The sequence below is a fragment of the Anguilla anguilla genome, chromosome 1 (genome assembly GCF_013347855.1).
Source record: "Anguilla anguilla isolate fAngAng1 chromosome 1, fAngAng1.pri, whole genome shotgun sequence".
NCBI classification, from domain to species: Eukaryota; Metazoa; Chordata; class Actinopteri; order Anguilliformes; family Anguillidae; genus Anguilla; species Anguilla anguilla.
This window is the reverse complement of record NC_049201.1, coordinates 85,871,920-85,893,817: the sequence shown is the minus strand read 5'-3', so window position 1 is coordinate 85,893,817 and position 21,898 is coordinate 85,871,920. Positions and strand designations below refer to the sequence as shown.

The window sequence follows — 21,898 nt, the reverse complement described above, 5'->3', positions numbered from 1 at the left end:
TGATGAATATGAGCCGCGCGCGGGGGCGGGGGCGGGGCGGTTTGGGGACGCCCGGCGGGCGGAAAAGTTCAGACGAGCGAGAGAGCAAGTTCAGACACGGAGGCCGCGAAATTTCCCGCGCCTGATGTCAATCTCCGCCCCGTGCATGATGGGACACGCTCGGGCACGGCGGGTTCTGCACAGTCACTCAGCGACAACAGCGGCCTATCCGCTCCCAACGACCTCTGACCTCTCTGCTGATGTCACACTGAAGAGATCAGAAACATACACACACAAACTTTTAGCTTCTGATGCAATTTCACATCATACTGTGGTACCAGGTTAGGCAGTATACTGAAAGATTGCAGAGCATACTGGAAGTGGCTTATTTACACACTCTGAAAGCTGCAACAGTGTACATAGCCACTCTGGCCAGAGAGGCCAGTATATCTATGTCTTGTAAACCTCCTTGCTTTGACATATTATAAAACCTCACCAGGTATTCATATAAATATTTAATATATTCTTTTTTTCATTGTTTGGGCATCCTGGCCATACTGAAGAGCAAGCTAGAGAGGAATCAGCCTTCTTGTTGGGCGGACACGGTGGCACAGTGGTTAGCACTGTCGCCTCACAGCAAGAAGGGTGTGGGTTTGAATCTCGGCTTGGGGTCTTTTTGTGCGGAGTTTGCACGTTCTCCCCGTGTTCGCGTGGGTTTACTCTGGGTACTCCAGTTTCCTCCCACACTCAAAGACATGCATGTTAAGTTCACTCCTGCAGTTGCCCTTGACCAACGCACTGGCCTCAGAACTGGAGATGGTCCCCGGGCACTGCACTGTGGCTATTAACTAGGATGGGTCAAATGCAGAGGACAAATTACCCCACGGAGTTCAGTAAAGTATATCTTTATCTTTGTTCCTTTGCGATAAACAGCTGTGGGTACTGTCCGTAGGTAAAGTGTACCAGAACATTGGCTTCACAGAAGGCATGATGGGAGATGAAGTCCAAAGCAGGTTTGCAAGAAGTCAAGATTGCAGTCCGGAAGTTCCCATGCTCACTGTTGAATGTTCCCATGGTGCACCATCCCTGTGCACCCGTTCACTGTGAGTGTGAAGAGTGTGCGTCAATTCCTTTCCAGCTCACTCAGTTGGGGTAATTATTTGAAGTTTATTTTTGTCATTGTTTGAAACATTACCACCATTTTTCAAATCATCGACTGAATGTCAATCCATTTGATTTGGCATGCACTTGATCTGGTGTATGTGTGTGTCAAATGAGCCAGTTTCAGTGTGAGTGATGGCTGCAGGTTGTGTATTGCAGAAAGTTCTTCTGTTAAATAGGCAAAACGGTATTTCATAATGTCAATTAAATCAAAAGCGTGACACATGGCTTAGCTTCTAGCATCCTCTTCTTACTGCAGGCCTTCTTAGCTGGGTGGACTCTTATCTCCTTCCGCACAAAAGCACAGGTACACAATTAATCTGGGAGACGAGCTTAATATGAATGCACACTAGAGAGGAAACAGGATCAGGGACATTCAGGAATGGTAACCAGATCCAAAGCAGGGGTGTGAAAAGATCTCTTATTTTTTTCAGGAAAGGAGCCCTTTTGTTCGTATAAAGTGCCCACTCCCCCACACCGACAATGGAAGAAGTTCAACATCACACTCTGATGCAATCTCCACCAATCAGGGGTGGGCATACGGAGCACAAACGCTCCTATTCACCGCGGGGTGCGGCTGAGTTTTTGTGTTCGCTACGCAGAATTCTGACAGGTACAAACAGGACTGGTAGGAAATGCCACGACTCGACAAAGGAATGAAAAACACACACCAATAAAATTGTATGACCAGCGAAGAAAACAGACTTTAAAGTACCCCAGGATGACGACTGTACGCGGGTGTTCGGAGAAATCCTACCCAGAAATCAGATGGTGAAAGTGTCATTTCCACCCCTGTCTCCCTCCCTTTCTCTGAGAACGAAGGGTGCTTTTTGAACTTGACCAAAATTGAAAGGATAGTAAATAAGACTCTGCTGAGTTATTTCGTGGTTATGTGAGAGCTAGGCCTGTATTCATTTCGCTCGAAGCTGTGAGCAGCCTGATTTCTTGCCTTGAGCAGCAGAATAAAATTGTACAATTACCTGGGCACCTCTGTATTCATCATTACCATGGAAACATATTATATAAACAGACTGCTCCTTTTCTCTTTTTGCGCCTGTGTGCAATGTAATGAACAATTATTTATTTATTTTAATTGACATTCATTTATTTTGTTTTGTTTTATTTTTATTCTACGCGTTTGCTCCCAGGCGCTCGTGTGATTCGTCCAGACTCCACTGTGGAGTCACGGAACGATGCATGCGAAGAGAAAAACAACGGATCCAGCCAATTTCGCAAAGTTTCGCTCTTTTTTTTTTTTTACTTTAACCACACCCCTAGACAAAAACCAAGAACATTTTTTGTAACTCAGGACATCAGCGTTGGGAGTGACGAATCCTGTTCGGTTCGAGTTTTGAGGTATTTGGCAAAAATACCGACAGGCGATAGAAGCACGCGAATCAAACGAATAAGCCTCGTATTTTAATACGCAGAAATGGACTGAGAGAGCGCACACACTTTCAGTAAGTATATGATTAACTGATCTCTCCATGAGTTCTGTTTTTATTCAAGTTGGAGAGGGATTAAGACCCCGAATTTAATTTGCCCGAATTAGATAGACACAATCAGTTGTGTAGGTGCTGAATATAACAAACATATATTGATTTAAAACCATTAAACGATAATGTTAACCATTTGGAAATGAAACATGATTTTTACCGCTCGTTGAAATGTTAATGAAATGTCAAATCGTCTACCTCATCGGAATTACTTGTCCTGAATAACCCACCTGTTAGTTGACTGTAAATCATAGAAAGTTGATTTATCGCGTAGATTTCGTTTGGGCTCTCTGCTAATTTTTAGAAGCGTTTGCTTAATAAAAGCGCCGCGTGTGTTAGATCTAGAATATTCGTGTCTTCATTCTTGCTCTTCTGTCTTCCGCTTTCCTTGCGTTACGTTCACCTGCGTTACGATCTTCTGTGGCAGTAAGGCTATCGGTCCATTACCTAACCTTGTTACAGCAGGAAAGAGGCCGGAATCTTGGGGGAAAGTGAAAGGTTGCACCTGAACGCTTACATATTCCTGACTTGAAATCGGGATTTGGGAATCGTAGGAATTCTAGAAATCAACAGACACATGGTTAGTTGGATGCTAGTCTTTCAGAAACAACATGATTGCTTCCCATTTAGTAAAAAAAAAATGCTACTAGTTTTCGTTACATTTTTCATGTTTCAAATAGTTATTTTGATTAGCAGCACCAATAGCTGCATAAGCGGGTGAATATAATAACTACTAATGTGTGCTGTTGCTCAAAGTTGGTGTGCATTCTTTCCAAACTAGATTTTGTTCAAACCTGTTTTCCTTTGTTTCGTGTTTTAATGTGAGTATATTTTGTCGAATACAGAGCAGCACATTTGTTTGCGATTTGCCTGAACTGACCTGCTGTTTTGGACTGTGCTGGAGGCTCTTGCAGTCCGCAGGGTGTCAGCAGGTCACATGACTCATTTTGGTGGGGGGCCACACATGGGAAAACTCCATGATCTCTGTGATCATTTGCCTAGGCATGAGATCTAAAATAATGCAAACTGCCAAAACAGGACAGCCGATGTTATGACGGAGATAAGTGGGTTTCCTGCTTCCTGGTAACTTCACGCTTCAGACTGTTAACAGACTGGGAGAGGGAGATGGGAGATGGGAGGCTGTGGTCTGGGGAGATCTTCTCTGTGTTGGCCAGTTCACACACTCTAACTACACACATTGCACAGCCACCTGAATCTTACCTCCACCTCCACCACCACCTGCACCTCCACCTCACCTGTCCTTGTGGATTCCAAACCCACTGATCAGATCAGACAGACCCCCGTTTCTCCATCTTAATCTGAATCGGCCCAGACACTGTCTGTCTGGACGGGAGGGAGACCTGGCTCTGTCTGTAGGTCTGTCCTGGGCTCCATCAGTCCAGAATCACCTCCCTCACAGTGAGAGAGCCTTGGCCCACTAGAGACAGCTGGTGCAGTTAGCAATAGATGTTTCAGCGCTTTCAAAATGGAGGCACCATTCTATTGAATTAATTTTTTTATCATGAATTGTGAAAATGTGTTTACTTGCCTTTTTTATCTTCATTTTATATTTTTAATCACTTTGGATTACAGTTGTGTAAGAAAGGTGCTATGTAACACAGACACACACAGATTAGTTTTGTTGTTATCATTTATTTTTTAATACATAGTACCTGAGGGTCAATGGCAGTGTGCTTAGCTGGACTTTAAAGCTCTAAACCCCAGGACTGCATTATGCCCGTAACAACAAACCCTTATTTCACGGATTTAGATAATTGTTCCAGTTCAGTCAATCGATCAATCAAACTTTATTTATATAGAACCTTTCGTACAAGTAAATGCAGTTCAAACTCCTTTCCAAATACCGATATGATTGACAAGAAACAATGTAAAACAAGAATAAAAAAGTTAAACAATAAAATAAGGTAGCCTAGCATACACAAAAAATTTTCTTCAGAATTTAAGAATAAAATGCTAAAATAAATACATGGATGAATAAAAATGTAAAAAAAAAAATAATAGAAAATAAGTAAATAAAAGTTCCCAGATAAAAAATAGAAAATCTGATATAAACCAGGTTAAAAAGGTAAGTTTTGAACTTACAAATTGTAATCAGTTTCTGTCTTAGAGATTAAAACTGAGGCTTAAACTCCAGCTAAGCATGCTGCAGTTCACTCTTTGTTTTTCTTGTGCCCCAGACACTTTCTGTGCCTGCACTGGGTTTATCACACTTTCTGTGCCTGCACTGGGTTTATCACACTTTCTGTGCCTGCACTGGGTTTATTACTCACCGGTTGAGGAAGTTTCTCTGAAAAAGAGAACATTCTCGGTGAGCAGGTGTGTGTGTTTCACCTGGAATTCAGGAGTGGCTGTTAAGAGAGATTTTTGCGAAGATTTTTTGCATCGTTTGTCCGGATCACACACTACCACCACGCTGGCGTCTTAAATGGCGACTGTCCCTTAAAACTCCGCCCATGTCCTGTAAGGTTCACAGCTCATCCATTCCTCTGGAAGGCTGAATACAGGGCATCCCAGCTGACACAATGCGTTCTCACAGTGTTACTAGAATGTTGTGTCAATGTTATTACATTGGACTACATGGCAGCAACATTGTAAGGACATTTTGTGTTAGCTGGGATGGTGGTAAGTGGGTACAAGGGCATGTGTCACCAGCTATTGTCACTTGTGACAGTACCTCTCCTACAGGTGCTAGCTCTCCTGTAGTACTGCGTGGCCTGTAGGGTGTAAAATAGTCACTGGTTCTCCTGTGGTACTGTGGCCTGTAGGGTGTAAAATAGTCACTTGTTCTCCTGTAGTACTGTGTGTGATAACGAACTGACCCTGCATTGTGTTAAAAACATCATACAGGGGTCCTCAGGACTAAGTTTGAGATCCACTGCTTGTTGTGAGTGTTGGAGAAAATCACAGTCTATAGCTGTAGTGTTCTTTCTCTCTGCAAGGGAGTGGGAGACAGATCATGCTGACATGGCTAAAATACATCTGAAATACTTTCTGTGGGTTCCAGAAAAACCCGTCAGTGAATGGACTGCATTTATATAGTGCTTTTATCCAAAGCGCTTTACAATTGATGCCTCTCATTCGCCAGAGCAGTTATGGGTTAGGTGTCTTGCTCAAGGACACTTTGACACGCCCAGGGCGGGGTTTGAACCGGCAACCCTCCTGTCTTACCTCCTGAGCTATGTCGCCATACTCACCCGTCAGTGAGTATGGAAAAGAACCATTAGAAAAGATGGAGAACTGGTTGTACAATACAGACTTTATTTGAACAAAAGAATTCTCCCAAATGATTCGGCCAGATACGCAAATGTAAACCATAACCCCCACCTCTGGTTTACCAAATCCTTTTTACATGGGATTCAACAGTACACACGTCAGCACGGCTCAGTATTTATGGACATATTATTTACAAGTTACTGTTACCGAGGCCGTATCATCGGTCAGTTGAAAAGTTCAAATGGAGCGTCTTCTGATTCAAACAGACCGTGCCCTCAGAGAGTGGGTCTTGGTGATCGATGGCTTTGTTATGCAGATGTTGTTGGAGAGACTGGGTCATGCTGCAGTGGATTAGCAGTTGAGAAGGTATGTACCACAGGGCAGAGTGGAGGTTATCCTGGCCTAAGAAACACATTTGCTTCTGCCAAGAATGGAAACCAGGTACATTGCCCAGGAATAGTCATGCACCTTTGGGGCAAATACCCTGGGATTTTTACCTTTTATTATTTGTTTTTATAAATCAATCTACTGTGGTTTGCACCTGGTCCACCGTGTATCAGTACCTGAGCAGGTGTGTCATGTGCTCTTTCTTCCTGTTGTCTACCTGTGTGTTGATGCAGTCCATGTTGGTGACAGTCATTTACACCATGGAGGACTAATAAGGTCTCTTTTTCAATCTGTCCTTATTTTCCTATTGTGACTTTCAATTTCATCTGTCCGTCAATCATCCATTGCTGGAGTGTCCTGTCTTCTCCAGAAAGGGTTGGTGTGGGTGCAGATTTTAGTTTTAGCCCAGCATCAAGACACCTGCTTTTACTTATCAAGGTCTTGATTGAAGATCACAATCAGGTGTCTTAGGTGCTGGGCTACCAGAAAAACTCCAGCTCCAGCCCTTTCCAGGTAAGACTAGACACCCCTGATCTACTGTCTGTATCATCTAATTCAAGAGTTCTATGCTAATCTTTTTTGTGATGTGTTTTTGTGTGTTTCCAGGCTTACTGAATAACACTTATGAAAAACTAGAGGAATCCAGAGAAAGGAGGGTTTCAGAAGGAACAGTTTTTGGAGAAGGAGGAGGAGAGTACCTGAAGCTGCCAAGATGGACTGGAAGATGTTCCAAGCGCTCCTTAGCGGGGTGAACAAGTACTCGACGGCATTCGGGCGGATCTGGCTGTCGGTGGTGTTCGTGTTCCGGGTGCTGGTGTACGTCGTCGCGGCAGAGCGCGTCTGGGGGGACGAGCAGAAGGACTTTGACTGCAACACCAAGCAGCCAGGCTGCCCCAACGTCTGCTACGACCACTTCTTCCCCATCTCCCACATCCGCCTGTGGGCGCTGCAGCTCATCTTCGTCACCTGCCCCTCGCTCATGGTGGTGATGCACGTGGCGTACCGTGACGAGCGGGAGCGCAAGTACCGGGCCAAGTTCGGCGAGGACACCAAGCTCTACGACAACACGGGCAGGAAGCACGGCGGCCTGTGGTGGACCTACCTGCTGAGTCTCTTCTTCAAGACGGGCATCGAGATCGTCTTCCTCTACCTGCTGCACATGATCTACGACAGCTTCTACCTTCCCCGGGTGGTCAAGTGCGAAGTCAAGCCCTGCCCCAACCAGGTGGACTGCTACATCGGCCACCCCACGGAGAAGAAGGTCTTCACCTACTTCATGGTGGGCGCCTCGGCCCTGTGCATCGTTCTGAGCGTGTGCGAGATCATCTACCTGATCGCCAAGCGCATCGCGCGCGTCGTCCGCAAGATGAAGAGCCGCGACCGCCTGGTGGAGCTGCAGCACCAGAGGTACAAGGACGAGGACCGGGGAAGCTACCAGCAGCTGCCCATGAAGCGCCTCGACCTCAAGCCCACCTTCAGGGTCAACGACGAAATGCGGGCGTCCGCCCCCAACCTGTCCACTGCCGCCTGAGGGCCCCAGGGGGCCCCTCGACTTCTTCCAGACTCTTCCGGAACCTTCCACTGCCGCCTGTTTTTTTAATAATAATAATAATAATAATTATTATTATTATTATTATTATTTTTTTACGATTTCATTATTTTAAAGGGTGAAGTTAAAATGAGGCTGAAACATTGACTCGTTCCCTTTATCAGCAAAACGGGGTTGTGTGTAGGTGGCCGTCTTCTTCCGAGTTTCCTGGACCGCCACCTGCCCATGACCCACCTACACATGGAACCCCCCCCCCCCCCCCCCACCCACCCAAAATGTGGGCCCCCAACCAGTCCTCCACTGCCTGAGATTCTCTTTGACTTCTTCCAGAGACTTCTAGAACCTTCCACTGCCTCCCGTGTTTGATCTGTATTATTTCATTTTCTAAGAGAGGAAACGTGTACACACACACGTTGCACACACAAACATCCACACTCTGATTCCTCACTGACGTCCTGAGTCTCTGGCGGTGAGTGAGGTGGAGTGAGGTAGAGCAGGGCAGGGGGTTGCCAGTGCTCTCTAGTAAAACGCTGTACCCGAATATGGATACCATGGTTACAGCAGAGAGCACAAACCCCCCATCCAAAAACAGCTCTCCGCACCTGACAGGTGCCGAGCATTCACGAAAGAGCAACAGAAAAGAGGAGTTTTGGGGGGGGGGGGTAGGTTGCATGTCAGGTATATGTGTATGCAAAACATGTATTTAATCACTGGATTATAGCAGTCATGTTTGAACCCTCTTCCTCTGGGCCCTGATTCTGCTGAAGCAAATATCCTTTGATGATGATGATGATGATGATGATATTCTGATTACAGTATAGCTCCTGAGGGACTTTTTTTGTCCTGTTCAGCAGCTGTTTGGATGCACTGATTCACTGCCTACTCAGAGGGCCAAATAAGTCGCTTGCAGGTTTTTTTTTAAGGAGGGGGGGGGGGTTGGGGGGGGGTTACCACAGAGTCAGTCTCCCAGACACGACAGCACAATGTTTACATATCTTTAACACATTATATATTTGTCTGCCAGTTTGTAGGAACTTGCGAGTTTGTTTGGGGTTTGATGTCCCTTTGTTTTGACATGTTTGTACACAGGAGCTCGATTGCCCCGAGTCTCCCCTCTGCAGCCGAGCGCTCCTCAGCCAGGAGAGCAGGATGCTGAAGCACAAACACGTTTGTGTTCTTTAAACCGCTACATACGTCAAAATGATCCACTCCTGTAAACTCTGAAAATGAGAGAGAGAGAGAGTGAGAGAGAGAGAGAGAGAGAGCATTAATCCCTTCACAAACTGTGTGAAAGCTAGGGGAGGGTTTAAATGAATGCTGTTCTAAACTGGACCGACTGGCTTCTGCAAGAGGACAAAGCCTCCAGTTGGATTGAAATCTCTCCACACCCTTCAGGAACAAACACACTTTAAAGTGGCTTTAAATATGAAATATTCCTGCTTTTTTGTACATTATTTTGATAAATAATAAATGACAGAGTCAGCCATGCATCTGTGCCATCGCTGTTCATGTTTACGAGCACTAAAAACATATTTATGAAAAATTAACATATCACATCTCTTCTACAATCACCTATCAGCGACCAAGAAAGACACACGCACAGATTCATCAACACACGTATACCATTGTTACCTGACACATTCATTGAACGTTGCCATAGGAATTCAACGCCAAACTTCAGAAAAAAGATTTTATTTCCCCCGCCGCCCACATATGAACTATTGCGTCAGACATGATTGCAAAATGCAGTTGTATTGTTTGATGTTGTGTAACCTTCTTTATACACGTGGGGGAAGATGTTACACAATTCAGTATCCTAAAGAAAGAAATCAGTGTTTCTCCTAACTGAGAAACCTGCTGAATATGACCTGAGAGACCAGCGATGTAAAATGAGCAAACATTTTATGGAAAAAATTGGTCTAAATGGTCAAAGAAAACTCTGCAGTCCAGCTGTAGGCTGGGGACCTCCAACTGAAGGTGCACTATCTGCTACTTCATCATATTAGCAAAAGGTGAATTCCACACAGATGTTAGGAAGTATTTTGCTGCTGGAGACTATCTAGTCTATAAATAATCAGAGCACTAGGTACAACTTAGCAGTAGGAAAGTGGTGAGCATTGTTCAGCTGAATAGCCTGCTCTCGTAGTTATGTTGCGTTATGTTCTACACAACTACAAAATGCATCGTTTTTGTTTGATGACCATCATAACCATCTTTTTACATGTGGGAAGATGTTTCACAGTTCAGTCAAGTAACATAACGTCATAATGATGAGAACAGACCAAACTATATTGTATCTAGTGCTCTGATTACCTTCAGACTAGATGGTATCTAACACTGTATCAAGCCTAGTCTTGAAAATCCCCAGAGTTTCTGCCTCTACTACGTGACCTGGCAGGCTATTCCACACATTGACTACTCTCTGCATGATAAAGTTCTTCCTTATGTCTACAGAATTTACCTTTTGCTCATTTACATTTATGTTCCCTCCTTCTACTAACAGGACCTGAAGAATCACTTGTAGTTCACTTTGTTAACCACCTTTATGAATTTAAAAGCCTCAGTCAAATCACCCCTAAATCTCCTTTTACTAAGCTTGAAGAGATTAAGCATCTCAAGTATTTCCGCATAGCCTTTGTCTTTAATACAAGGAAACAATTTGGTTGCCCTTCTTTGAACATTTTCCAGAGCTTCTACATCTTTTTCTTGCTTGGATTTCTTCTTCAGGAAACTTGACTGGGCAGGTCTGCCTGGCCAATTGTGTTTCCCCTCCCACTGGATAGGAAAACATCACACTGCACACAAACATCCTGATCAGCCGCACCTGCTGGATATGTCCCGAGAGACCGGTGATGCAAAATGAGCGAACATTTTAGGGATAAAATTGGTCTAAATGGTCAAAGAAAACTCTGCAGTCCAACTGTAGGTTGGGGACCTCCAGCTGAAGGTGCACTATCTGCTACTTCATCTTATTAGCAAAAGGTGAATTTCACACAGATGTTAGGAAGTATTTTTTTCCCCACAGGGAGTAGTCACTGTGTGGAATAGTTTACCCGGTCATGTAGTAGAAGCAAAAATTCTGGGGATTTTCCAGACCAAGCTTGATATGGTGTTAGATTGGGATGGCAGGTATGCCATCCCGCCAAGTTACGCCTTGGCGGGGGCATGCCCCATACCTATACAGCACCCAGAGTTTGGCACTTTTCAGGGTTCCCCACAGAAATAACCACAACAGCCACAGACACTCAGCCCTTAAAAACATTAAATTCTGTACATTCTGACCCCATTTCAACAGACAGATTTCATAAACAACTTCACATGTCCACACAATAAAGCCCCAAACTAAGGGGATTTTGCGTTTTCTCCTTCTTCTTCTTCTTCTCATTCTTATTTTTCCTGCCGCCTATCCCACTAATAACATGTCTCCCCATTGGACACCAGCCAAATCTTCACCTACACGAGCCGATCAAAAACTTGCATACACACGCAAAATACCCATACCTTTTTACTCTGAAACATTTTCAGGACAAACAGCAAGTCTGCCTGTGGCCTAGTGGGCAAGGTTACAGTTTTGGGAACACAGGGTCGTATGTTCAAGCCCAGCTAGGAGCGTGTTTCTTTAACTTGCTTTTACCCTCACTAATAATTGTCTACTACTTCTCAATTATTGCTTTTGCTACCCGCCGTTCACCAAACGTATACACTGCATTATGACGTACCGTCTGCACGTTCAATTATTAACCGGCTACAATATTGCAGAGCCATATGGATTCAACGGTAGCTCTTCTGTGCTTACTCGCCTGTGTTCTTCTTTAAAACCACGGACAGGTTTGCTAATGACATTTCACGCATTGCATAGCTATGTCATGGTGCTGCCCTAACAAAGTCACAGACTGGTAAACCTCCGGTTGAAGGATTGAATCCCGCCTCGCCCTCAGGCAGATAATTTCCTCTTTTACACTAACATTTTCTTACGCTTATATTTTCTTTACCAAAACTCACTCACGGCCACCCATATGCATTTCATGACGGCAAATGTATTCATTTTATTAAAAAGTTACACCAGTTCACCGCTGTGCCATTTCTACTAACTATATTTCTTCACTTGGCTACCATACAAAACCTTCTTATCAGCAAACGCCACATTTCTACATTCAGGTTACCTCGCCCTGTTCTCCATCTAGCCACATACAATTGTATGTATGTCCTGCAACTCCCCAATAAAACATTACGTTACATTCCACACGTTACTTAACCACCCACTTTAATAATGAGTATTTTATAGCGACTGTTACATATACCGTTCGATAAGGAAAATAAGCTCGCTCATGGTCACTCCATTTACTTCGCACTATAGTCTGTGATCATGTCAACCTTCACCTACATGCCCATTCTGCTAAAAACAGATTGTTTCAACTACGCAATTTCATAATTTCATCCTAATTTCTCTCACACTGTTGTTATTTTCTCTTAAGCAAAGCCTGCTGGGATATATGCGTCTGCTCCGATTCTCCACTATCAACTTTTCCGGTTCTAGCTTAGCAAAACAGCGAAGAGGATTCCCACCTGCAGATAAGCCTATCAAAATGCCTTATAAACCTTACAAACACAAAGTGCATCTCCACGAAATAACAGACAACGGAGGAGGACAGCAGGGTACACAAGTTGCGACCTAGGGAGCTTTATACCAACAAACATACAATCATTCAGGCAACAGAAATGCTGGGCAGCGAAATACATACATACCAATACAAATTGGACATATAGACGCCTTTTCAATCAATCTTGACTGTGAGAAAGCCATCCACACATATCTTTGGCCTGTCCATGTAGTGCATGCTTATACACACAGGACCAAGTGACTTGAAATAATAGAGGAAATATTGGGTAGCATTGCTTTGGAATACATCTTATTTAATTTCGATGAGGCAAGATAGCCTATATTGTTTGTAGTACCGTAACTTGGCGTCATTTTGATATCAATACTTTTAATGGCAGGCCTGGATGTTGACAGTCTGAATGAATGAGTTATAGACGGTGTATGTCTTGTACGTGTGAGTAACTTGGCATTTTTGTACGTTGAAAACGTGTTTTTGATGAGATACTATCTACAGCTGAACACTAGGTACGCTTTAGTGGTAGAGCATTGTTTGGCTGAATGGCCTGTTCTCATCATTATGTTACGTTATGTTCAACTACAAAATGCATCTTTATGGCCATCATAACCCTCTTTTTTTTTTTTTTACATGTGGGAAGATGTTGCACAGTTCAGTCAAGCGTTTGGATTCCTTCTCCAAACCAAACCATCTGCTAGCCTTCACAGTGTTTCAGTACATAGATGGGCATTGATTGGGTAAAGATTCATTATTTCCAAGAACTCTGAAAAGAAGCCAAAAAAAAAAAAAAGTGCAAACATTGTGGCTTTCGAGGAGCAGAGACTAGGATTCCTTTTGTGGGTGTGGCAGTGATTTAAAAAAAAAAAGAAAGGCAGGAATCTCGTCTGGGCAGGTCTGCCTGGCAAATCGAGTTTCCCCTCCCACTGGGTAGAAACACATCACACTGCACAAAAACACCCAACAAACAAATGCTCTGAGTTACAATATTTTTGTTTGGGATTAAAATCAAATGCGGTCAATAGTTCTTGAAAGAATATCAAAAGTTAATTACACAGACACATGCCCATACACTGTGAAACTGATCGTTTGATGTGGTCTCAGTCTTTTCCCTTTACATAAAGAACCAAGCGCTCAAAACCCTCATCCACAAACGTCAGTTCAGAGCAGGTGTGGCCCTGGAACAATAGATCCGTGAATCTGTGGAGATTTGAGCATGAATAGACGGATACACAGGGGTGTGTGTGTAAGGCACAGAGGAGTGAGTGTGTGTGTGTAAGACAGAGGAGTGTGTGAGTGTGTGTGTGTGTGTGTGTGTGTGTGTAAGACACAGGAGTGAGTGAGTGTGTGTGTGTGTGTAAGACACAGAGGAGAGAGAGTGTGTGTGTGTGTGTGTAAGACAGAGGAGAGTGTGTGTGTGTGTGTAAGACACAGAGGAGTGAGAGTGTGTGTGTGTGTGTGTGTGTGTGTAAGACACAGAGGAGTGAGTGTGTGTGTGGGTGTAAGACAGAGGAGTGTGTGTAAGGCCAAGCAGATCAGAGTAGAAGCAGTGACGCTCTCCCTCAGCTCAGTGAGTCAGAGGAGCCATTGCACCCACAGCTCTAGCACCACAGAAACAAGGCCTCCTCTTCACAGACCCGGGCAAGCCAAGGCTGTGCCAAACGTCTGGTTTCAGAAAAAAAATCATGCAGTCTGTGAAAACGATGAGAGTTCACCCTTTCATAAAGAATCACACCGAGTAAACACATCGGGCACGTCTGAGATTTCTACTCCATGAACACCGTGTTCACTCTGAACAAATTGCAACATTCTGAAACCAACGCCAAAAGAGCCGGGCGAGTCAGAGCAGGACGTCCCGGCAGCAGCAGAGGCACCAGCACCCTGCTCCTCCACGTCCACCGCAGGCCCGCTCGTTTATCAAACGCACTGCAGCGGGTCGCTCATCGTGACTGCAGCCCAGACAGCACGGCCCACCTGAACAAGACGACGGCAGCAGCTCCAGCTCAGACCTTCCACATGCAGTGAGTCATTGGACCCAGGCACCCATCCATCCCACAAACCATAGAGAAACAAACCCCCCTGCTTTACCACCAAAGAAGAAGTCCTCTGCAGTTACACATCTGCATGCATGAGGATCTGCCAAACATCCTGTTCACGGAGACGTGCGATCATCCCTGACGAGGCCTTGAAGGTTAACGCCATCGCAGTTTCAGCCTTGCCTTGGATCTCTTCCCAAGCCTCTGTCCAATCAGCAGAGAGTTCATTAACCATGGTTGCCATGAAAACAAAACTAGCTTAGATTGACAGGTCTGGAAACTTGTCACCAGAACTTTATGGCCCACTCTGCCTCACCCCCCCCAGCTTTTTTTTCCTGGTGAGTAATCTAGCACAAAATGGCTGCCATGTACTACAGAGGAAGCCACAATTGAGGGGTTTGCTCCTATCATTAACATGCTTTAAGAGCTTGGGACTGAAACACACACAAAATGAGACCCTTTGTTCAGCAATGTTGAACACCAACACTAGAAAAGGTTGGTACAACAAAACTAAAGACTACTCTTTGGTCCCCACCAGCAACTCAAGCTGGCATGCTCTTAAATTTGAGAGATCAGAAAATCCCTTCATTTCAGAGGCCCGAAAGCAAGGGCAAACTCAGATGAACTAACGCGCCTCTTCAGCACGAGTTAAACCTGCAAGCACAAGACTGAGGCCACACGGTTTAAAAATGTTGTTCTGGCAAACTAATGGAACATGTGACTCCATTAAGACCCAATGTGGGTGGGGCGATGCACAAGGCCAAAATAGCATCAATAGAAACCAAATGCAGATTAGGACTCGAGAGGAGGCTGCCCCCTTGTGGCCACAGTACTGAACTCAGACCTGGCAGCTCAGTAATGTTCAAATCCACCGCAAACCAAATTTGTTTAGATGCTGATGAGGAAGACAAGTTGTCGTCAAACTCAAATGCAATCAAGTTAGTGACCTCCAAGCACCATGAAGCCCCATCACAGCCCTGGTAACGGAACTGTAAACGAGCCCCAGAGGCGATGGTGCACTGCAGTGTCTGCACAGGTTTACAATTCAAATTAGATTACAGGCACTTCGCAGATGCTCTGGACAAGAGCGATTTACACAACTTTCACACAGCATCCATTTATAAAGCTGGATACATACTGAAGCACCCTTGAGCAAGGTTCTTAACCTGCATTGCTTAAGACCAGTTCCTTACCCACCATACTACACTGCTGCCCGCTTGAATTACACAGAAGGCTTGGTCACTCAAACCCCAAGCCCATCCCCTCCAAACAGACATTAAAAGGAGAAGACTACTTCAGATGCATTTCAGTAACCCCATTTATTTCAATAAGAGGCAGGCCAAACCCAGTGTGAAGATGCAGACTTCTTTATTCATTTGTGTGCTCAGCCACCATTGGAAAGAGTCTGGGTGAGGGAATCACTCCACCTTGTACATTCTCCTAAAGAGGGAGAGAGGCATTAGACATGTCACTGAATTTCAGCATCCACCCGCACCCCCCCCCGCCAAAAAAAATAAAAGGAAATCACAGGATGCTACAGCTAGTATTGGGACAGCAAGTTCAGAAATACTATGATGGGAGCCATTAAGTTGACAATCGACTTGGCTGAATAAAATCACCCTCTACGGTAAACTATGCCCGTGTTCAGCACTACTGCATACTCTGTCTAAACAGCTCACTTGCATACTGTCAAGTAGCTATAAATGCACACTCATTAGGTGAACAAGCAGTTTAAGACAAGGCCACAAACTCCCTGCATGTTCTCACCATTCCTGGTCGGGGCAGCATTGAATACACCTGACCTTTGACCCTTGACCCAGACATTGCCCTCACCTCAGCACAGCCCGCAGGGATGAAGGCTGGACATTGTCCTCCTCCAGCAGGACCCTCCTCTTCATCGCTCGCGCCTCCTCAGCCATCCCCTCCTCCTCTTCCTCGTAGCGCAGCTTCTGGATGGCACCTTTGGTCCGGGTCAGCGCCAGACTGGATCGGAACGTGGACAGCACCGCCGCGTCAGTTTGGCCCCGCCCCTTGTGCATCACCACCTCCGTCCTCTGCACCAGGAGGCCCTCGTCCTCCACGCCAACCCCGCCCAGAGGGTCCTTGTCACCATGACGATTCGGATCCCCTTTCCGATCGGCCGGTTCTGGCTGCTGCTGGTTCTGGACCAGTGCTCCCAGACCGCCGCCCCACCGCTTCCGCCTGGACTCATCCAGAACCGGGTCCGAGACGGGCGGCGACAGGAGGAGTCCAGAAGAGTCCCGCCTCCAGGCCTCCAGGGCAGAGGGGTCGTCACGGTGATACTGCCGTATGATGTCACTGTCGTCGTTTTGTAGAGACACAAGGGAGTCCTCCCCCTTCCCAAAAGCCTCATTCTGCCAACCCACCGGCTCTACAGGGACATGCCCCACCACCACGTCCATACCAGGCTCTTCAGGGACATGCCTGACTATCAGCACCCCGCCATCAGCCACCACTGGGGGGTATAGCCATGTGACGCTTGAAGAGCCCGAACCAGCAGCCAGCCACCCCTGGGGGGCGCCCTGGGGCTGCCCCCAGACCCCTTCCTGCACCGGCATCCCATCCAGGTAGGCCACACCGTCTGCGGCAATTAGCTCCGCCCAACCCTGGGGGGGGACGTCGGGGTATCCTGGACGAGACTCTTCTGGGAATTCAGTCGGAACAGACACGGGTGGAAAGGGTGTGGTTTCCACAGCGACCGGTGGTTCACTCCACGGGGGGGCGGAAAGCTCGGGTTCGGCGTTCCCCGCTGCGGTGCCGTTCACAACAATGAGGGGGCCAATGCTCACGAGCGCCTGGGGACCTGCAGGGAGAAGCACAGCATGCTGGGAAATACAGGAGTGACACAACCAAGGACCCTCAAGGGGGAACAGATTACAGCACGGTGTCAAAGAGGGTAAAAGCAGAAGCGTGAAATAAGCAGCCTTAACATCTTTAATTCAGACTGATCTGATGCAGGTTAGACATCCCCCCTCACCAAAAACTCTAATTCTGCAACCAAGGTGTCAATTTTCAATATTCAGTACAGCCTGAAAAAGAAAACCAGTAAGAATTCAAATGGATGGTAAATGGACTGCATTTATATAGCGCTTTTATCCAAAGCGCTTTACAATTGATGCCTCTCATTCGCCAGAGCAGTTAGGGGTTGGGGGTAAGGTGTCTTGCTCAAGGACACTTCGACACGCCCAGGGTGGGGTTTGAACCGGCAACCCTGCCAGACAATCGGTCTTACCTCCTGAGCTATGTCGCCCCCTATGTTGCCAATTCACCAACAGCCAAGTCACCTAGTTTCTGGGGTCTGACCTGGTTGCCAGTCTAAAGATGAAGACAAACCGGCAGAACCTGCAGGTCTCTCAGGTCAGGAGGAGCCCCTGGGGTTAAAGTCGTACTGACCTGGGGGGGCACTGCTTGGGGCGGCGTCATTGCACTCAGTCCTACAGCAGCTGCACACAGCAAGATCACCGCTGAGCTCCTCCCACCTAGCAGAGCAAGACCATCCAGTCAGCCGTCACCACCACCACAACCACACAGTCAATCACCCTGTCAGGCCTCAACACTGCCACAGCATGGCCTTTTGCACACAAATCTATGAAACAAGGCAGGTCAGGTGCACAAACTGGATTGAAAAGCAAACAGACCGGCTTTAACAAGCCCCGCCCACCTCTGTGGCCTTAAAAGCAGAGATCAGAAAATGGGGTTTAAAAGCAGAGCTTCCATATTTTAGACATTCAGCAGATGCTCTCATGCACAAAATTAGTAACAGATTTTCATTTTTACATGGTAACTGTGTACATGCTGAAACTCATACTTTGCTCAAGGGCACAGCAGTGTCCTACTTGCGAATAAAACCTGCAACCTTTGTTCCAATCCCAGTTTAACTATACTACACCACCCATGTTGAATCAGTGATGCACCCATTTAAACCAATCAGTGCTCCCAAACAGAACGGAAAGCCTTTTGATTAGTTATATTCCAGCTCTGCTCGTGGAACTTGTCAGAGCATTATTGAACAGCGCCCCCAGCAGGCCGCTGCAAAGCAGGACACCCACCTTTGCTGCTTCTGGTTGTAGTTGCAGAATTTGCTGGCAGAGGTCATTTCCTGCTCTAGAACAGCCAGTTCACAGTGGATGTAGATCTGTGGAAAAATCACAGGTATCAGAAGCAGAGTCCCACTGTGGAGCAGCTTCAAGTACAATCATTAGTATGTATAACAGTTCAGAGGCTAGCAGCACACAAACATCAATTATTGAAGACCTTGCCCCTAACAGGTAGTAAAGTATGATCAGTTTCCCTGGCTGTAGAACTCAAGCTTGGTCTTTAAACCCAATATTATCCCATGCAAACACATCATTAGAAACAGACCAAATGCAAAGTTTCAGTTACCAAAATGCCACAGAGGCCCAGCATACCTCAGGAGGGCCAAAATGGAAGGCAGCGAACTTTATATTGACCACATCGGATCTCTCGGACAGCACGAACCTGGCGTGGCCTCGCTTGGACACCACGTACGCAACACACCTGCAGGACAGGTAAACCCATGTGGGGGGGGGGGGGGGGGGGGTTGCGTCAGACCAGTTATCCTATGGTTGGTGAATAGCTTCAGTTTTGTTCCGCAGCCATATAAACAGCAGTTTGCTTCAGACCAAACATTTACCAGATGTAAATCAGCAACATGGACATCTAATGTACAAGAGATGCTCAACTGCCCAGAGCAGAGTCATGCCCATAGTGGGAGGAGCTAACCAAAGGAGTTACAGTAAGTTTGTGTTCAAGCCACTTCGAACAGTTGGCTGCAAACACACAATACAAATTGTTTGTTGCTCCCTGAAACTTTGTTCATAAAGTTGGATGTTCAAAAGCAAAGTAGTACAAGTCTGAAATTTGTGGCAGGGGCCCAGCTCGCAGTGGGCCCAGCGGCACGCACCCCTTTTTCACGATGAGGCGTACTCTGGGCCGGGACCACGGGTCGGGGGACGCGGTGGCGTGGCAGGACTGAACGTACAGCTGCTCCTCCTCCTCCAGCCGCCCAACGGCAGCCTGCAGGTGGACCGCCTGCCCCCGCCGGTACACGTTGGTCTCCATGGCACCGGTCCAGGAACCTTCAACAGCGCAAACCCAAGCGGTGACCGACGGCACGAGGGGTTAGGGTTAGGCACAGGCCTCAGCACGCCAGATCACCGGAGGGACTCACGGTTCATAGCCCTCAGCGCGAAGCCAGGGTCGGGGCTGGGCGTGGAAACAGGAAGTGACATCAGAACAGGATGCGACATCAAAACGGGACTCGCAATACCTTGGTGTCTGAAATGCAGAGACGGCAGAATTGCGCGACGCCAGAGGCAATGCGGTGACACACAGCCGCAGGTACAGCTCTGCAGTTAGGGCGCTCACCTGTTCAGAGTACAGTGCACAGGTAGAGAAAAGGCCTCGACCCATTTGAGGGATGGGTTGATGGGGCCTGGGGTGTACTGGATGACGTTGATGTACACCACATCGCCGTTGAGCACCTGTAAGGACCGACCATGAGCTCACATCTTTACCACTGCACAACTCGGTGCGCCAATTTAAACCCGCATTTTAAAGACCCTGTACCATCGTGCAATTTACATGCCCATGAAAGGTTCGTTTATATTCAAAAGTCATGAAACTACTACACTTCTGAATCTGGGCCATAGAACTGAAAGTAATGCCAATTCGACAGTAAAAGTTTTTCCCACCAAATACCCTTTGTGATTTACATTTACATTACATTTATTTGGCAGACGCTTTTATCCAAAGCGACGTACAAAGTGCATTTCATGGTCATAGACAACTGCTAAACACAGGTTAAGTAAGGTACAATACTTATTTTGTACAGCTATTTCTAGCCAAGAACATAGTTTAGTTCACACAGTGAACACAATTCTGACCTAACCTCTGCAAAGCCAACTAGGAAGAATAAGCTACAGTATTAGGACAAATACAAATTACCAAAGAGTGCTGGGATGGGGCAACATGCGTCATGAGGGGGGGGGGGGGGGGGGGGGGGGGGGGGGGGGGGGGGGGGGGTTTAGAGTGAAATATACAGCGTGGTGGTGGTTAGTTTAGGTATAGTCTGAAGAGATGAGTCTTCAGGCCACGGCGGAAGATGGGTAGTGAGGGGGATGTTGATAGCAGTACAGCAGTAACTACCAGATGGTAGCTTGAAGAGAGAAACCCACCACCATATCCCCTCACCGATTCTCTGGTAGCGCACTGGGACAGGTCGTACGTAAACCACAGGTAGCGCGCGGACAGCCCGTTGCCCTTGCAGCCATCTCCCAGGGTGAGCGCTTCCGGGTTCAACTCAGCGCCGTTCAGCTTCATTCCGACACCCAGGGTCAGCTGGTCACCGATACACCAGATCTCCAGCTCCAAATCCGCACTCTCGCGCTTCCCGCCTGCAGCACCCGAGCCCGACGTCAGCCGATTGGAAGAGTGTCCGTCAACGGCGCCAAGCAGAGAAACACCGGGGTACCACGCATTTTGCGCTACGCCCCCCGGCTCTGGGGAATGATCGGCCAGTGAACCATCGGCGTTTCTAACCGAAATAGCGGACGATATACCGCCTACAAAAAGCCAGAAGCACAGCGATAGTCGCCACATTTCTGCGGCACTAATGATGCCAAACATGAAGAAAGACCAACAATCTGGAGCGGTTAAAAGTATTAGAACGTTTCTGCCATCACAATAGCGAGATTGGCAACGTGCGCCATTCGTTTCAGTTGTATTTATTGAGTTAATTGATCGGGCTTCGTCCATCAAATAGCGTTCTGCTTCAGGTGTTCGTTATTATTAACTGTTTATATGACGTTCTGTCAATCAAGCTCGAAGCGACGCTTAACAAAGAATCAACTTGAACAGATGTTCCCTGTCTGGGTTCAGGGCTGCACCTGTGCATGCTGGTTTTTGTTCCAACCGCAATTGCAATCTCAGAACTTTAACAAACTGTTAGTTGTTCTTAATTCTGTTCTTTTCCTGTTCACAGGGATTATTTGCCCTCTTAAACTACATTACATCAGGAATAGCTATGCATGCGGTGTATAACAAACTTCCCATGTTCTGCTATATTGAATAGAATGTCATTAAAAGAGGAAGCAAAATTTTTACCTGATCAAATTAAAGACCGACATAATAGGCTCCTAATTAGTGAACGTGTGAACACATGTCGACTAAAATTAACCATTTGGTAGATAATGACGATTCAGAGACAAAGAAAATAACGACCCAAACCTGTATTGTGTAAAGAAAAAAAAGTTATGAAAGATTACGTGTTCAGGAACCTAATTGGGAACATTTACTGATTCAGCTTTAAACAAAGTTTTTGTCACATCTTTATGTAATTGCAATAAAAGCACAATAAGAACAATGTAAACAATTTATTTTTTTTATTCTTCAAAGCATGAA

At 46.3% G+C, this 21,898-nt stretch overlaps 2 protein-coding genes across 3 annotated transcripts; one reads left to right on the top strand and one right to left on the bottom strand.

Moving 5' to 3' along the window:
• Nucleotides 1-2,409: 2,409 nt before the first annotated feature.
• LOC118236520 (gap junction beta-3 protein-like) lies at nt 2,410-7,994 on the top strand. The gene is made up of 2 exons (XM_035434976.1): nt 2,410-2,600; nt 6,864-7,994. The coding sequence occupies exon 2, from the start codon at nt 6,970-6,972 to the stop codon at nt 7,786-7,788; it is 819 nt and encodes a 272-aa protein (XP_035290867.1). The 5' UTR covers nt 2,410-2,600; nt 6,864-6,969; the 3' UTR covers nt 7,789-7,994.
• Nucleotides 7,995-15,755: 7,761 nt separating this feature from the next.
• Nucleotides 15,756-21,251, bottom strand: LOC118236478. Of its 2 annotated transcripts, none has more exons than XM_035434919.1 (9): nt 20,690-21,251; nt 19,865-19,980; nt 19,668-19,702; nt 19,401-19,575; nt 18,886-18,994; nt 18,526-18,611; nt 17,870-17,955; nt 16,289-17,279; nt 15,756-15,895 (listed from the first exon to the last, which is right to left on the bottom strand). In XM_035434919.1, the coding sequence occupies exons 1-9, from the start codon at nt 21,122-21,124 to the stop codon at nt 15,874-15,876; spliced, it is 2,055 nt and encodes a 684-aa protein (XP_035290810.1). In that variant the 5' UTR covers nt 21,125-21,251; the 3' UTR covers nt 15,756-15,873. The 2 variants fall into 2 exon arrangements, with proteins under 2 accessions (XP_035290810.1, XP_035290803.1); XM_035434912.1 differs by having other exon boundaries at nt 19,668-19,774; nt 20,690-21,249.
• Nucleotides 21,252-21,898: the final 647 nt, after the last annotated feature.

Coding starts and splice junctions, on each gene's coding strand:
- LOC118236520 (XM_035434976.1), top strand. CDS start 6,970: ATGGACTGGAAGATGTTCCAAGCGCTCCTTAGCGGGGTGAACAAGTAC.
- LOC118236478 (XM_035434912.1), bottom strand. CDS start 21,124: ATGTTTGGCATCATTAGTGCCGCAGAAATGTGGCGACTATCGCTGTGC. Junction 18,612..18,885: donor TCCATTTTGGCCCTCCTGAG/GTATGCTGGGCC, acceptor ATTTTTCCACAG/ATCTACATCCACTGTGAACT. Junction 15,896..16,288: donor TCCCTGCGGGCTGTGCTGAG/GTGAGGGCAATG, acceptor CTCCCTCTTTAG/GAGAATGTACAAGGTGGAGT.